This window comes from Molossus molossus, unplaced genomic scaffold (assembly GCF_014108415.1).
Source record: "Molossus molossus isolate mMolMol1 unplaced genomic scaffold, mMolMol1.p scaffold_m16_p_14, whole genome shotgun sequence".
NCBI lineage: Eukaryota > Metazoa > Chordata > Mammalia > Chiroptera > Molossidae > Molossus > Molossus molossus.
In genome coordinates, this window is record NW_023425349.1 from 22664214 (window position 1) to 22681967 (window position 17754).

The 17754-nt window shown below is 52.1% G+C and overlaps 1 protein-coding gene across 3 annotated transcripts in view; it reads left to right on the forward strand.

The window, feature by feature from the left end:
* The first annotated feature begins 509 nt into the window (after window positions 1–509).
* EPB41L4B (erythrocyte membrane protein band 4.1 like 4B) overlaps window positions 510–17754 on the forward strand; it is a 124964-nt gene continuing 107719 nt past the window's right edge. For 2 of the 3 annotated variants that reach the window (XM_036261277.1, XM_036261276.1), the window contains exon 1: window positions 510–1408. In XM_036261277.1, the coding sequence (XP_036117170.1) occupies window positions 1106–1408 (303 nt within the window). In that variant the 5' untranslated portion in view covers window positions 510–1105. The remainder of the gene's footprint in view (window positions 1409–17754) is intronic. The other variant, XM_036261278.1, reaches the window with a different exon arrangement.

Here is a 17754-nt window from a genome sequence, read left to right on the forward strand (position 1 = left end):
TGGCTATTTATGCAAGCCTCTGCGTCAATACTGGAAGCAAGTTCCTTGAGGAAAGTTTTCCGTGTAGCAGGTAGCAAAAGTACTCCTCCTCCCCGCCCCACCTCAGTTTCCTTATTAGGAATGAGCCCTTTGGACTGGAATGGCTGAAAGGGCCCTAACAGCTCTTGGATCTTCAACTGGCAGAATTTAAGTAGTGGGGATCTTGTAGATTACCTGCCCACTCCTCTCTTTTTCTAGAAGGGGAAACTGAGGGCCCAGGATGGCTTTCTGTTAATGCTGTTCTCTCTCAGGCCTCCGGGGCAAGGGTCCCCCAGAGGGCATACAGCCCTGTTTTCCTAACCGTGCAAGGGGAGACTCTCAGGCGTCTCCAGGGCTCGGGGCGCCGGAAACACGTGTGTGCTCACCTACGTGTACACACGTGAGCACACCTACAGCAGCAGGGGGCGCTGGGGCCGGCAGGGGGCAGCAGAGACCCGGTTTGCAATTACCGGGCGCAGCCCCGAGGGAGGAGGGCGTGCTGCAGTCCCGGCGGCGGTGGTGGTAGCTGGAGGTGCAGCCTCCCAGGTGGGAGGCGGGGGCTGCGGGCGCAGGAAAAGGCGCCTGGGGAGCGGGCGCTCAGCTGGGCCTCCTCCGGCCCCCGGCGCGGCAGGGCGAGGGGGAGTGAGCGCGCCGGGAGCACGCAGGCGCCCTGCTCCGGCTGGCCCTCGGCCGACGCGCAGCGCGGGAGCAGCCCGCAGCCCGCCCTCACGCCCCCCGCAGCCCGGGACCCCCGCGGCTGGCGTCCGGAGCGGCCCTGCAGCTGGAAGCGCAGGCCACCGGCCCGGGATTGCGCGCGGCGACAGCGGCGGGACGGCTCCGGGGCCGCCCGGAGCGCGCCCTCCCGCCTGCGGCCACTCGCGACCGGCGCTGGCCCGGCCCGCGCGCCCCGCAGGCAGTCGGAGCGCGGCCTCGGCCTCGGCCTCAGCGGGAGCGAGCCCCGGGCCGCAGCCCGCGGGAGGCGGCGCGGGCGGCCGCGGGCACTGACGGCGTCGCGGGGTGCTCCCGGGCGGCGGCGCAGCGGCGGCGGCGGCGCAAGGGGCGGAGGCAGGGGGCGCCCCCAGCCAGGATGCTGCGGTTCCTACGCCGGACCTTTGGCCGCCGCTCCATGCAGCTCTACGCGCGGGGCGCGGCAGGGCGCGGGGCCGCCGGGCTGGGGGACGAGCGCGACGGGGGGCTGCGGGGGGGCCCGGCCGCCGCCGCCTCCTCGCCGCTGCCCGCCGCTCCCGGGGGCAGCGTGTTCCCGGCCGGCGGGGGACCCCTGCTCACGGGCGGCGCGGCCGTGCACATCTCCGCCGCCGGCGCTGCCAAGGCCACTCTCTACTGCCGCGTCTTCCTGCTGGACGGGACCGAAGTGAGCGTGGACCTGCCGGTGAGTGACGGGACGGGGTAGCCGCAGCACTGGCACCCCGCGCCCCTTGGGGCAGCCCCCCTCCTCCTAAGGTTCCCTCTCCGGCGCTCCCCTTGCACCTTTCCAGGGATCCCCTCCCCCTTCTTCCGAGAGTATTCCTCAACCCTGGTTCTTTCTCGAGCCACCTCGTCCCAGTCTTACGGGGCCCCATCCCTGGCACCTTGCGTTGCCGGGTTGCACCGTCTCTGCCTCCCACCTCGTCCTTTGGGCCTCACCCCTCCCCAGCGTACCCACTCCCCCAGTCCCCGCCCCCTGGCGCGGGTGACAGGTGTTCCCCGTCGCCCCCCAGATTCCAGCCCGGGTCTTCTTGGTGCTGGATTATTGGTTAGAAAATGTCAAAGCAATGCGGGGCTGCCCTGGCGTGGCCCACTTGCCCCCACCCCTAAAGTCGTCACCAGGCCTTGGTGAGAAGGCAGGGAGGAGAAGCCTCGCGTTTGCTGCCCGGCAGGTGCCCAAGTTTGGGAGGGAGTCAGGGGACCATTTCTGCTCTCCTGATTCCCCCTCGGTGTCCCACCCCACCCTACCCCACCCCACCCCGCCATCCCAAAGGGCCCCCGCAGGCTCGCATTCTCCCAGAGGGTTGGGCGACTTGGGAGCTAACTCTAGAATAGACTCTCTTGGACCGGGCCAACTTTGAGCTCGCAGAGCCCTTGCTGGGGCGCTGGGAATCAGCCCCGGGGCACCCACGGGGGCTGGCGCACCAGACTTCACCCGGGTCTACGTGTGTAACGCATCCGAGGCACCCGGGGGTGGCGGCGGCGCGCGGGCCCGAGTCCCCGGCCACCCGCCCACAGGTGGTTGCACCCCGCCTCCCTCCAGAAGAGAGCTAGGCCGGCGCTGCTGTCCCTGCCAGGGCGCCCAGCTACCAACGCTTCTTTCTAGCCGAGGGGCCAGATCTGATCAAATCAAATCTGCACATTAATGGGGCGCCTACTGTGCATGGGCGCTGCGGCAGACGGCGCCTTTGGGAATCTTTGGGTGTGACTGAGGACACAGCAGTGACTGAGCTTTAGATGAATGTTACAGATCATCTCGAAGGTTTCAAGGGGGGAAAATAACATTCCCGGACTTCCAAAACACATTTAGGCCTTGCGCGGTGGGAGAAATTGATTGGACTTAAGGAGAGCTAGAAACATGTAAAGGTTTTAGATGGGAAAATCAGAGCCTGCCTGGCCTGGGGTTTAATGCGTCCCTGTGTAGGTTTAATTTTAAGACAGTTTCAATTTATGGCAATTTTCTTTTTTATGGCTCCTAGTGCTCTCCATAGGATATCATTTTGTTATGATAATACCCTTTTGGGGTGTGTGTGTGTGTGTGTGTGTGTGTGTGTGTTTATTCATAGAAAAGGAGCCAACATTCCAGTGCTTTAGAGCTGTTGTCTAAAATAGCATTAAAATGTTGCTGCGCCCAAGATTGAGGCTCTCTAGTTTTTATTTAGCTGGGAGAGGAGGCCCGAGAGCCGGAGTTGTGGAGCGGAGAGCAGCCTGCCTCTGGAGTGGACAGCTTGTGTGTGGAGAGGATGTGGCGTATTCTGCATCTCTGATCTGGGAGAGAAATGCTCTCCTTGGGAACTTCCCTGGGGATGGTTTGTTTATAAAATGTATTTGCTTCTGTCAGGTTTGTGCGACAGGCTTAAGTGGTGTTACTGGGGTGAAAAATGCAAACTGAGTAAAGTGCATGCGGAGTGAATAGACCTGAACAGGTTGGGGCAGGAATGCTGACTTACTACAGCTGGTGGAGCCCTTGGGGTGGGGGTGGGGTGGGGGTTATTTGCATCTTGAAAGTTTTCTTCACTTTATAAAAGGCTATTTGACAGAATAATTCACCAGGTTTTCTTATGATGGCAGATAATTTGAAGGCTTTAAGATGTGATTTTTGTGAAACCCAAATTTTATTTATACACACAGTCTCTGTCCAAAAGTAAATAAAAAGCAAATGCTGGCTAATGTCATGTGAGCCCTTGGGGAGGAAAGATGAAGAAAAATCACCAGTGAGCGTGGTTCACTGATTTAAAGATTTATTATGTATTAGAGCTGCACCACAATCCCTTATGCTAGTATGCTAGTCTCCCAGATCAGAGTTTTAGTTCTTGTAATTGATTCTTGGAGTTACATGGTTAGCGCCAGGCAGCCAGCTGCCCTTGAACTTGTAGCACAGGTGCGCCTTCCTCAGAGCTTTTTCACCAGGCTCCCTTTTTTTTTTTTTTTTTTTTTAAATCCTCACCCGAGGACATTTTTTCATTTATCTTCAGCTAGAGCTGGACAGAGAGAGGGAGGAAGAGAGAGAGAGAAACATCGATGCGAGAGAGACACATCGACTGGTTGCCACCCACACGACCCCAGCTGGGGCCGGAGACAAACTGAAACCGAGGTACATGCCCTTAGCGGAACCGAACCTGGGACTCTCTGGTCCGCAGGCCGATGCTCCAACCGTTGAGCCAAACCGGCCAAGGCTAGGCTCCCTTTTTGGTGTTTGGCCCCACATGTCATTATTCTTCTCTTCTGCATCCCTGGATTTTTCTGCTTCCTGGGCTGTGGTGCTGCCTGGCTGCCTGGCGCACAGAGCGGATTTACCTCTGACTGCCCTACCCCTAAGCTGGATTTTCTGTCTCCGGCCACTGCCACAGGCACTTGCCAAGCTAACTATGGCTCCTTTGTAATTAAAACCCTCTGGTGGGGTTAGTTTCAGGAAGGTCTTTGTTAAGCATACTAAAAGTGGTTATGCATTGGCATAAGCCATTTTTGTAGCCCTGGTCAAGACACTTGTGTTCTAAAATATCCTCGAATACAGGTGTGACTGTGCCAGGACACCTCAGTTTTCAGTTCGGTCAACATGTGTTGGGTGTCTCCAGTGTGCCAAGCTCAGTGCTGTGGACAGAAAGGTGCATGAGAGGTCGCCTTGGGGGCCTTTGGGAAACACATCTTTTTGTTCTAAGTGATACTAGGGGATATGACAGGCTCACCCAGACAGGGTACTGGCGATGGACGGCCTGGGGGAATTGGGAGGACTTCCTGGAGACTTTGACACTTATGATAGGATCTCAAATCCAATGTCCCTTGTGCATTTTTAGAATACCTAGTGTGTCAAGTTAACTTCTTGGCCACAGCCCAGTTGTTATGTCAAAAAGGGAAGAAGCAACTGTAATTGTTTTCTCCAGCCACCCTCTTCTGACAGGGCCTGGAGTCCCCTTGTCTGGTGGTGAGCTGCTTCCCCTAGCACCCCTGTGTGTCCGTAACCTTTGCCGTGGATAGTTGGTGGTTTCTCAGTTCTTGATAAAATGTGAATTAAAGGACCTTAAAAAAAAATCCATCTGTAACATGCAGTCTAACATGGGTTGACTTTACAGACCAGTTTCCAAGGGAATCCTTGGCCCACCTTACCACCCAGAGTGCCACTCTGAGCCATTCCTCTTCAGAAGGCCTGGTCTTGCCTTAGAAGGTACCTCTGTTTGGTTAGTCCAGCCCTCAGGTGTGGTCTGGTCAGCGGGGCAGGACTCCCTCGGCCTGCCGTAGACACTTTCCTTCTATTAATGCAGCTGAAGATCCCATTCGTGTGCTTGGCAGCGGCACCCACTGTTGACTCATATTAGCTCTCTGTTGACTAAATCCCTGGCATCGCTTTTGCTCGTGCGGCTGTTGCTCAGCCCCGTCTCTCCCCTCCCCTGCGTGCACAGTCTTCCAGCAGCTCTGTGTGGAAAGCTGTTCGGATGTGTGGCTGGCTGGTTAGCACGCCCACTCTGCCTTTCCCACTATGCTTTGGAGGGCACGGCTTTGTCGGCCTGTAATGCGTCTGGTGCAGTTGCTTCCATTGTCAGGAACATAGGAACTCCACCGTGATTCATCGTGGCGCAGTGCAAACATGGAGAGTTTCAGGATTAGCAGAGCCATGGTTGAGCTTGCAAGCTGCCTGGGCAGCCTTGGGCAACTTAAGTTCTCTGAGCCTTGATTTTCTGGCCTTTACAATGGGGATGTTGGGAGGATTACATGACAAGAAGGATATAAACAGCCTCCATCAACATCAGGGTGCTGAAGGGTTGCTGGTAAATTGTAATCTTACATCTCACGCCCTCTCTCTGGCCTGTGGAAAGGGTTTGGGAAAATTTCTGGTAATGAATATTAACGAAAAAAGAAAAGAAATTGTCAGGAAGGTGAAACATTGCTCGGTTATCCTTGAGTGGAAATTGGAAGTCGGATGTAGTATGAGAGATGGTTTTTAAAAGTTTCATTTTAGATGAGAAAAGAGGGCCCCAAACAGAAAAATGCAGGTTCTTAGGATTTTAGGACTGGAACTTCGGGTAGGACAAAACATACATGATACAATGTAAAGATCGTATGCCTATGTTGGAGTTGAAAGGGACCCTAAACAGTACATATCCCGCCCATTGTGTAGATGGGAAACTGAGGCCTTTGAATATAAATTGACTTACCTTTAGTTACTCAATGAAGGGTTGGAATGGGCTTGGGCTACTTTGGGAAGCCGATTGTCTAGACTTGGGAGGGGAGCAAGGGTCGGCGGTGGGAAGGCAGTCTGCCCCCTAGTCCTAACACAGGATCATGGCAGGGGGGCTGGTATGTGTGTTCCTGGCAGTTGCAACTGGGACATAGTTCTCCAAACAAAGGGAAACTAGCAAAGTGGTTCCCTAGTGTCAGTGTACACGAAGTTCACCTGGGAGCTTTTCCTCTGGTTAAAATTCCCAGAATTTCTGATTTGATAGTTTAGAAAGCTGGACTTGTACAAGTACCCTGGGTGAATCCGATGAAGGTGGTCCCTTCACAGTCTTTGAGAAACACTGGCTCTAGAACAGTGAGAACAGAGGGCAGCTAAAAACTGCTGTAGGCAGTTGGGGGGGGGGGGTGCTGGCCATCTCTCTGCTGGGGGTTGAGAATATCACACCTGAGCTTTAGGCAGCCCATTTTGGCCCCAGCAGTGGAGGCTGGGCTGGAGGAGGGACTCGGTCACACTGTTGCAATAGTCTGGTGCCCTGCGCTGAGGGCCAGGCCAGGACAAGGGGCAGAGTGCCAGAGCAGTTTGCAGGTGGAGTCAGTGGCGGGTATGGGGGAGGGGGAGGGTGGAAGCATATCAGAGTTTAGCTTGGAGGGCAAGGGGTAGCTTCATCTCAGTTGTGGGAGGAAATGGGGACCATGTGAGGCACCCCAGGAAATAGGAAAAGGCAGCTCCTCATTTCTGCCCTCTCCCAAGGTTCTGGCTGCCATGGGCACCTTTCCTTATCCCAGGTTTCTGGGTGGCTTGCTTTTTCCTGTTCCTGTGGGCAGGTTGGCTTGAGGTAGCTTACTCCACTTCTGCCCTCTCCCAGATGCTGAGTGAGACCATGGGGAGGGAGCTTTGGCTACCTACGTGGCTCATGAGTTCGTGTACTTTTAAAAATACCTTGTTTTTGCCCGGCCCATGTGGCTCAGTGATTGAGCATTGACCCATGCACCAAGAGGTCACTGGTTCGATTCCTGGTCAGGGCACATGCCCAGGTTGTGGACCAAATCCCCAGTGGGGGGCATGCAGGAGGCGGCCAGTCGATGTTCTCGCTCATCGATGTCTCTATCTCTCTCTCCTTCTCCCTTTCTCTCTATCTAAAATTAATAAGGAAAAAAATATAAAAAGTAAAATAAAAATACCTTGTTTTAGAAGGAGGGCTGGGGTGGGGGTGGGGTGGATGGCGAACATCCTTCCCAAATGGGATATAGGTGCAATCTCTAACTCTGGTTCCATACTTGCTGGATAGTCAGTATTATTATGGGGTGGGGCAGGGGGGTGTTTGTGCAGCCTCCCCAGTACCAGTAACATGACCCCACACTGATCCAGGACTGAACACATGTTAACTTGCTAAGCACTTTCTCGTGCATAATCTCATAATCGCACTGAATTCTGTCTCTAGCACACTGCTGTGGATGAAGGCACAGGTCCGTTTAACTTTGAAATAGCAAAAGGTGTGGGGGGGGGCACGTGGAACTTCCTCTTGAATTCTTGCACAGGGACTTAAAAAATTCACTGCATAACCGCAGAAATTCTCCACCCACAGCCGGTCCTCTCCAGGGCCTGGCTCCCTGCCTACCTCCTCCACTCTGCCTGGATGGAGCGGTCCCTCCCGCAGGAGGCAGGAGGCCGTCTGTCTGCGCTCCGGTTCCTGCTCCAGTCCCCTCCTCCGCCGTGGCAGCTGCCTGCGGGCAGGGTCGGCTGCTGATCCCGCTTTGTGTTTTTTCCAGGTTGGCGTGTGCTTTCCTTCCTCACTTTCATTTCCCCCTAGAACACGTTACAAGTAGCATGATTAGAAAATGCAGACAAGCAAGAGGAGTTAAAACATCATCTACAGTCTCATCAAAGATCTAAATCCCTGTTAAAATTGTGGTGTGTTTCCATCTGTACCTTTTCTTTCTGCTTTTAACTATCAGCACGCTTTTAAAATGGTGAATTTGTGTGGGTCGATGAACATCCCTTTCCCTCTTCAGCACAATTGAATAGGAACCCTGTGTAGACCCCAAGTTTGTGTCTCTTTAGGTGGGGCCCTTGCCCCCCTTTACATTCCCTGGGACCCTTGGCTGGGATGGGGAGTCCTCAGTGGCCGTCTGAGGTGTGTGCTGTCTGCCGCCCTGCTGGGTGAGAAGCAAGTTCCCATCCTTGGAGCCCCTCCCCGCAAACCCCTCTGCTTTCTGGCAGGTTAAAGGTCCTGCTGATGTGGCCACAGAGGCCCCTTGCATCTGAGAGTTTATGTCCTGAACACAGGATTTGTGGTGGTCACCACTCTAGTGCCTGCCCAGGGTTGCCCATGCTCTGCTACCAGCCACAGCTGATCTGGCCTTTGTCTTCCCGAGGTCTGTTTTCTTCAGTCAGCAAAGGCTTATCGACTGCATTAAGCATTGGGGGAGGGATTCAGGAAGGATGAGGCAGTTTCCATCTAGAAGGGGAGCCGGTGTAAATAGATAACTCGTCACCCCACGTGAGAGCGTAATGTAGGGGGCGAGCAACTGAAGTTCGAGGTGGAGTTGGAGAAGGTTTGATGCCCAAAGTGACATTGAGTTGTTCCAAAGGATGTAGAGGAGTTCAGCCGTTGGATTTGATTTGGTTGGAAGGTGTTGGGGCAGAGGAAAAAGCTGGAGCAAATGCATGCAGCATGGGAGCCAGAAAACGCCATTCTAGGGCTCTGGCTCCTTGAAGTAGGGGAGGATTATGAGCCCTGACTGTGACCTTGAATTTTAAAATATGAATGAGGAAACTTTGAAGAACTGGCGTGTCTTGAGCACTTAATAAGGGCCAAGGTTTATTGAGCATTTGCCTGCTACTGTGCTAAGTGTTTAAATGATTGCCTTGTTGAATCCTCACAAGAACTCTGTTGGTGGTTACTATAGCTAATCCTGATTTGTAGAGAGGAGAACAGGGTTTAGCAAACAGGTTAAGAAACTTGCACAAGTCACATGACTAGTAAAGGTACTCTGGCCTCAAGCTTGGACAGTCTGGCTGGAGATTTGTGGTCTGGGAAGATCCTCTTGCTCTTTGGGGGGGTGGGGAGGGTGCTGAGCCTGCTCCTGACCTCCCCTAGGTGAATGGGGACCCAAGGTCCCGAGCCTCAGAATGTAGGTTCGCCCAGCATGCATTTTGGTTTGATGGCCATAATTCTTCAACACTGAGGTCAGAAATAGGCAATGTTTTTATTTATTTTTCAATTATGAGTGGGATTTTTTTCCTTCTCAAATATGTTTTTATTGACTTTTTTAGAGAGAGAGCACTATTCATGTGAGAGAGAAACATCGATTGGCTGCTTCCTGCACACTCCCAACTGGAAATCAAGCCTGCATCCTCGGCATGTGCCCTGACTGGGAACTGAACCTGGACCTCTCAGTCCATGGGACAGTGTTCAATCCACTGAGCCACACCGGCTGGGCTAGGCTATGTTTTGTTTTAATCCTCATCCGAGGACATTTTTGCATTTATGTTCAGATAGAGCAGGAGGGAGAGAGGGAGGAAGAGAGAGAGAGAGAGAGAGAGAGAGAGATCGATGTTAGAGAGACACATCAAGTGGTTGCCACCCACAGGACCCCAACCAGGGCCGGGACAAACTGCAACCGAGGCACGTGCCTTTAGCGGGAACCGAACCCGGAACTCTGGTCCACAGGCCGATGCTCTAACCACTGAGCCAAACTGGCCAGGGCTAGGCTACGTTTTTAAAAAGTGTTTAATAGAACCACCTTAAAAGTATCACAGTGAAAAGCATTTTACTTATCCCCATTCTGCTAACTGGTTGGTTTCACTTAAGTCTTTGTGCTTTTGTATACATTTATAAGCATGGCGTGTATCCTTTTATTCTGCCTCCCATCCAAGCCTTCCCACACTTCTCACCACTTTGTTGCCCTCTTTTGTACTTGTTCTGGATTACTTAAATTCACCCCTCATTGTGTGAGTGTGTGTGTGTGTGAGTGTGTGTGTATGTGTGAGTGTGTGTGTTTGAGTGTGAGTGAGGGAGTGAGCATGAGTAATATTTATCTCTCCTTGTCTGTTGGGGTTGGAGGTTGATAGCAAATCACCTGGTATCTTACCTGTTGGCAATCGTCCCTCCAAGGCTGGCAGAATCTGTGTGTTACTTCCCTTAATTGCCACCATCTGGGAAGGTATTATTATCCTCTTTATGCATGGTCTCACAGATGGCCTTGGGTTGCTCAGCTAATTAGGTTCCCTGACTCATCTTCCAGTGCTCCCCCCCATGCTGTGCACACCCAGCTCTCCTGTTTGAGGTGTGCTCCTTGGAACTCCCTAGGAAGGTCAGAATCCTTTGTGATTCTGCAGATCAGAATTTCATCCAGTAACACCCCCCTCCCCCATCTCTCCTGAACCTCTTTGCCTTTCAGCTCTTGGCATTTGGGTTCTGCCTACCATTTCTCAGCATTTTTTTTTTTACAGGTTCTTTCCCCAAAGTCATAGCTGGCTGAGTGCCCAGCCTTTTCCTTTTTGAAGTTGACAATTGGAAAATGATATCCCAAGGGTTCTGGGCTACCTGTGGAATCATCCAGAGCTTCTTTGTTTCCCAGCACTGAGCTCGGTCCCAGGGGTGGCACTGTCCATGCTGCAGGCAGGAGGGTGGGGACCACCTGTTTCCCAGGTGCCTGTGGGTCGGCGTCCCAGCTGTGAGGGTCTTCTGCGGACCTGGTTGTGATTTGAATGTTGTCCGTATCTGCCTTGCAGGTGCTCAGTCAGGGGAGGTAGGCCTGACGGCGCCTCGCCCTTATCCCACCTACGCTCATGTTCAGCTGCATCCGTCTTGAATTACGGATTTTTAAAACCTGTGGTAATTTACTATTGTAACGTGTACAGTTCAGTGGTATTAAGTACATTCATATTGTTGAGCAACCATCACCACCATCCATCTTCAGAACATCTTCCCAAACTGAAACTCTGTCCCCACTGAACACCAACTCCTCATTCCTCCCTCCCCCTGACCACCACCATCCTACTCTCTGTTTCTGGGAACTTGACGGCTCCAGGTTCCTTGTGTAAGTAGAATGCAGTACTTCTGCGTTTGTGTCTGGCTTCTTTCACTGAGCACAGTGTCTCCAAGGTTCATCCGTGTTGTAGCATGTCAGAACGTCATGCCTTTTTCTGGCTGAGGTGGATGTATGTACCACCCTTCATTTGTCCATTCATCTGCGTTACGGGCTTCTGTGCTGTTCCAGGCCTTCCTAACTCAATCCTGACCTTCGTCCGTGGCGCTGCCGTTGGAGACCTGGCTGTCCCCAGCCTCCCTTCCTTTCTGGTTTGGTTCTTGCCGTGCTGGCTTCTCTCCCCTAGGACTGTTCTGCTTCAGCTTCTCTCCCGCCCAGGTTGTCTGGTCTTAGTTTTTCCTTCTTCCATTTTTGTCTGAGTTGCTCAGTGTGAACATGTCCTCTGTCTAGCACATTCTCTAGATTTTATTTATTTTTTATTGACTTTTAGAGAGGGAGGAAGGGAGAGGGAGAGAGGGTTAGAAACATTGATGAGAGAGAACATCGATTGGCCGGCTCCCGCGTGGCCCACAACCTGGCACGTGCCCTGACTGGGAATCAAACTGGTGACCTCTTGGTGCGTGGGTCGACCCTCAACCGCTGAGCCACACTGGCCGGGCCTCTAGATTTTTTAATGATGAAATATAAATACAAAAGAGTATCTATAACATGAATAGTTTAAAGGAAAATAATACAGTGAACACTCATGTTCCTACCACCCAGCTTAAGAACAAAGCCCATCACTATGCTGTTAGCCTCCCAGCCCCAGTCCCCTCCCCCTGGCTTCCTGGGCTTGTCTTTCACCCCTTCCTTTTCGTGTGCGTTTGCTGCATGTGTGCAATGCCCTAAACACTATTTGGCTACTTTTGCGTGTTGTGAACTTTATATAAATGGAGTTTTCACTCAATACCGTGTCTATGAGACCCATACAGATTGAGGTAACTAGTTCGTACAGCTCTGTAGTTATTCCATTGCAGGCATCTATTTAAATGGATCCTTTGTGAATGGATATTTGAGATGTTTTCAGTTTGGGACTATTAGGAAAAAAAAATGCTGCTCTAAACCTTCTGGATCTGGTCTGCTGTTTCACAGATGCAAGCAAGTGTTTGTCCTGGGTGTGTACCGGCAGTGGAGCAGTGTGGGGGGTGGTGATGGGATGTTTGGAATGTTTTCCAGAGTCCCAGCAGCAAGCTGAAACACTGCTGATCATTCTTCTCCATCACTTGTTGTTGTGCAGTGTTTCTGTTTTGTTTTTCAATCCGCTGGAGATTAGTGGGAACTCCTTGTGCTCTTCACTTTCCCCCACGTAGGGATGGGGTTGCGTAGCTCTGCGCATGCTTATGAACCATCTGTGTTTCCTCCTGGAATGCTTCAGTCTATGATTTTTGGCTTGTTTTTGTTTTGAAGTTGAGTTGTATTTTTCTCTTGTGTTTAGCTCATTCCCTGCAGGCGTTTATGAGCGTGTCTCCCATACCACCTTCCTCCGCTGAGGTCATAGCCTCCATGGAACCGGAGAGAGCAGTGGTCTTCCAGTCTCCAACCCACCGGCTCGCGGGCCCTTCCTCATTGAGTAGGAATTCCTGCTCTGACTGCAGCTTTGCTGAGTGCCCCGAAGTCGCTGCTGCTGGCGGCTCTCGGTGAGCAGCACACACTCTGTGGCGTTCTCTTCAGCTCCGCAGTTGGCGCAGGGAACTGGACTTATTTTAAGCACCTGGGGGCACGGCAAACAATAGGACAGGTCCCTCGTCTTCAGGAAACTGGAGTGGTGAGAAAAGTGCCATGGAGAGTTTTAAATAAGCTCAAAGGAAGGCGTAAGGTGAGGGGCGTGGAGGGGGATGGGTGACCTGGGCAGTCTCAGGAGGACAGTGGGAGCAGGGCTCTCCTGGTGGTCAGATTGGCATGTGCAACAGCACGGAGGCTTGAATGCCACCCCAGGACTCCTGCCCTTGCTCCGCCAGGGAGCCTCCTTTCCCGCTGGATGTTGCTTCTTTGAAAAGGTTGAAACTTCATTTTCAGAAAGTTTTCAGTAGGTTTGTTGAAAGTAGGTCTTTTCTTCTTCTGTGCCCACCTTCTGTTTCTTCATCAGCTTCTTGATGCTGGCTTGGAATGTCTCCCTTGACCTTGGATTCTTTCTCTCCCTTACACTCTCCGGGAGGCCCCCATGAGCCCTTTCGGTCTCCTGGCTGGAGGTGCCAGCAGACACTTTTGGGAACTCGGATTCAATGAACACTTCAGAGGGGAGGGAGACGGGGCAGACAGGAGGGCAGCTGGAATCTCTGGGTTTTACCTCTAAGGAGCACTTGGAGACCCCAGGGTCCAGAGCCTCTCTGGGCCGGCAGATCTTTCCCGTCTGCCTTGGGTACTCACTGCTGGGCCGTGCAGCCAGCTGCTGCTCACCTGTGGCAAATGAGCAGTAATTAGTGTGTAATAAAAGCAGTTTCCTGCACGCAGCCCTCCAGGCTCCTACTGTCAGTGGCCAAGCCTCTGTGCCTCTCCGAGACTCCGCTTCCCTCTTCTGAAAGTGAGCTGTGGTCCTGCCCCCCGGCCCAGACCTGCCCCGTCACCTGCCCATGAAATGAATGTGGGCTTCACCCAGGAAAGCCCGGTAAACCGAAGGCTCCCAAGGGTTAGTTATTAACCCGAAGTGACTCTGGCAGCGTTGCACGGACTGCAGTCCTTTCATTGCTCCTGTTTGCTGGGGCCTGAGACCCAAGGCCCACGCCACCTGCTCAGTCATCGTAGTCTGTACTGGGTGGCATCCGTGCTGATTCGACGGTGATGACAGTAGCCACTCAGAGTCCAGACTAGCTTGGAACTGGCCCCAGTGTAGGCCCACCAGCTGGCAGTGGCAGGTCCCAGGGCATGCTCGGGTGCGAGCTGAGCAGAGGAGATCTGGATGTGGGGTATTTTCATGGGAGAGCCGGGGACCCTAGGTCGGAAGTATTTGTTCAGGGTACCTCAGTTTCCTACATAGCAGTTGTTTTTTTTTGCTTTGGAATCTAGAAGTATTTAGCTTTGTTCTAAAAGCTGTGCTAGGCAGTTCCTTTTCATTAAAGAGACTCCTGAAGAAAAATGCAAAATTCACATGCTGTCTTCTGCAAGGGAGAGGAATTGCTTGTACTTGAGTTACTGCAACAGGTCATCCATCTTATTAACTCACGTCAGTGAGCGCTTCCACATACATGAGTTTTTTGGATGACTATGGTTTATTCTGTTCACTGACAAGACCTGTTTTATTTCAGCTGATTCATTTATTTATTAAAAATGACAACAAAAATTAGGGATCATCTAGGATATGTAAGGCTTTATGAGGAATATGATGTTAAAAAAAGCTCAAAAGGAGCTTATTTGGGGTGGGGTGTGTAATTCTTTTTTCTTTTTTTTTAATCCTCACCTGAGGATATTTTTCCATTTATCTTTTGAGTGGGAGGGAGAGAGAGAGAGAGAGAGAGAGAGAATCATTGATGTGAGAGAGACACATCAGTTGGCCACCTCCCGCATGACTCCTACCCAGGGCCGGGGACCAAACTGCATCCGAGGCACGTGCCCTTGACCAGAATCAAACCTGTGACTCTTTGGTCCGTGGGCTGATGCTCTAACTGCTAAGCCAAACTGGCCAGGGCTTTCAATATATTTTTATTGATTTTTTTTTTAGATAGAGAGGAAGGAAGAGGGGGAGAGAGATAGAAACAATGATGAGAGAGAAACATCGATTGGCTGCCTCCTGCATGCCCCATACTGGGGATTGAGCCCACAACCTAAGCATCTGCCTTGACTGGGAATCGAACCAGTGACCTCTTGGTGCATGGAACGATGCTCAGTCCACTGAGCCACACTGGTCAGGGGGTGTGTAATTCTTAAATTGCATTGCACATCGCCTGGCCCTCTTAAAAGGGACAATGAACAACTTTAACCATAACACCAGGCAGAAGGACTTGGGCACCATTGACGCTGAACAGATGAAGCTGTGCTGGGGTTCCTTGGAAGCAACGGTGGATTTATATTGGGGATGGCTTTGGGGTGGAATTGGAGGGTCCTGTTAGGTTGATTTTGACCTTGAATGGTAGAGGATTGCCAGTCCAGGTGGAAGAAGTGTGACCATCCTCACTGAGGGCAAGAGGGGAGGGTGTGTTTGGAAAACAGAATGCAGCTCATGGGGTGCTGAAGCAGGGGAGATGGGAAGGGAGGCCAAGACCACTTGGAGTTCAGTCACCTCTGCGGGGTGATTGAAGGTGGATGGGCAGGCTGAGAGACTCTTAGTTGCATTGTGGGTCTAAATTAAGGTGACGCTGGGCACGGATGGGAAGGGCAGATACAGTGGACTTTGAGGACTCGGAGTCCAGTGGATTTGGTGGCTGGATTTAGGAGTGGGATTGATGGAAAAGCCGAGATGTGACCCCATGTTTTATACATGGCACGGTGATAAGATTGAGAACCTAGGGGCTGAACAGCAGTAGGGAGGGAGCCAATATAGTACCATATTCACTTGGTCCCTGATTTTGTAAAATTTGCCAATGTAAGATGTTTTAGGCATTTTCTTTCTTTAAGAGGTCCTCCAAATGGTATGAGTCTTAAGGTGCCGCAAATCCTGGATTCACTCCTGGGTGTGTTTTAGACGAGGCCAGTGTGAGGCTCCCACAGGTCAGGCACCTGGAGAAGAGTCTTGGTAAGGATTCATATGCAAGTCATGTCTGACAGGGCCAGCGGGGAGGCTGAAACAGAGTGACAGGAGCTGACCTCTGCAGATCTGTGGAGGCCAGGCTCTGGGTGGCTGCTATTTGTGGACTGTCTCAGCTCCCGCAGGACCTCTGAGCTTGGGTGCTGGTGTTCCCGTCACTATTTATACACGAGAAAAGCAAGGCAGCCCATTTCTAGGCCACTCTGCTCTGTTGCCTTCCAAACCTGGGTGGCGCTGACATTTTCAAAGCAGTAATGAAATCAAAAAATTGCGAGAGCAAATAATGAAGAGGTACAGGCATTGATTGAGGGCCTGCTGTATACCAGGACCAAGCCGGGGGCTAGGGAGTATCAGACTGAGTCAGAAATGCATCTCTTTCATTAGGGAGCCGGCAGCTTAGCGAGGAGCTGCCTCTTTTGCGTTTGTGGAGAACCCACAACTTTTCAGTGATTTCACCCAGTTTTCTTCTGGCTTAAGAAGGAAGAGCCAGGGCAGAGGATGGAGAAGAAGTGTTCGACCCTCCATCTCTGAGGACACTACAAGTCGGCTCTTGCTGGTCAGAGCTGAGGGATGGTTGTTGCTGCACATTTGAGGTGCAGAAACGGGGACTTGGAACGTGGGACCCGGGGAAGAAAGCAGGGCTTGATTAATTCATTGAAAACTCTGGCTCTGAATCCCCGTGTGGGTCATTTTTCTATCAAATGTTTGATTTCAAAACTGCAGCTGTCCACATACTATGGCAAAAGAAAGGTGATGAGGACGTGTCTATACAGTTTGGCCCAAACCGAATTTTAAAAGTCATCTTTTTTTGCCCTGGCCGGTTTTGCTCAGCGGTTAGAGCATCGGCCTGTGGTCCGGAGAGACCCGGGTTCGGTTGCCGCTAAGGGCGCGTACCTCGGTTGCAGTTTGTCCCCGGCCCTGGTTGGTTGTGCGGGTGGCGACCACTCGATGTGTCCCTTTCACGTCGATGTTTCTCACTCTCTCTTCCTCTCTCTCCCTCCCACTCTACCTGAACAAAAAATAAAAGTCATCTTTTTTTGTATTTACATGTGTAGTGAAATAAACCTTACGCCAAAGAGTGCCTTCTGGATGGTTCCGCTTACGTGCAGTCCCAGAACTGGCAAAACTAACCTGTGGAGAAAAGAAATGAGAAAAGCTGTTGCCTCTGGGGAGTGGGGAGGGCCGGGATCGGCTGGGCCTTGGCCCCGGGAACTCGTGGAGATGGACTGTGCTAGAAGGCTTGGGGCGGGGGCTGCACAGATGTTTTCATCTGTCAAAATGGAAAAGCTCCGATCTGTGCCTTTCAATGGGAGTGAATTTGCTGCCGTCCCCCAGAAAGACATGTGAAAAACGGAGTGGAACTGGGGAGGGGTGAATGGAGGAAAAGAGGAGACAGCATGTTGGTGATTGTTAAGGCTGAGGGGCAGGTGTTTGCTATACTATTCTGTTTGCTTTGGATTTGTTTGGAATTGTCCATAATAAAAAAGATCTTTAAAGAAAGAGCATACCAAATAATCTTTGTTAATTCTTCCGTGAATCTGGCCTGTTTGCTGTCCTGGGGAAAAAACAAACTCTCTGGGCACTGGGGATGGTCCCAGCACCCTGGCCATGATCTGGGCTTGCTTGCTTTCTGCTGTTGGGTGGCCGTGACTTTTGAACTTTGGCTTCCTCATACTGGCACCTGTCACCACCCCTGTCCTTTGTCCCCTATCTTTTTGCTGTCCCTATGATCTGGGAATAGGCCCTCCCCTTCTGTGGGACTTTGACCATCCCACTCCACCCATGACTAGGGCCTTCTTATCTCTGACTCTTCGGGGCCTCTGTGATTCTAAGTCGTTCTTGGCTGTGGGTGAATCCACAGAAGGTGAATTCACTTGGGTGTCATTTCCTCTCTGCCACCTGTGTGCCTTTGCTCAGAGATATTTATGTGGAGTTATATGTGAATTGGAGGGGCACCGTCCCCCTGTCCCCACGCAGCTGTAAACGGATGTGCTGTGTGAGTCCATTTATGTGAGCTTCAGAACAGGCAGAACACATCTGCAGTAGCAGTGGGAAGGAGGGAAAGGGTAGAAACTGGGAAGAGGCACACAAGCTTCCGGGAGGCAGCTAGTGCTCTGGTTTTTGACCTGGGTGTTGCTTGCCCAGAT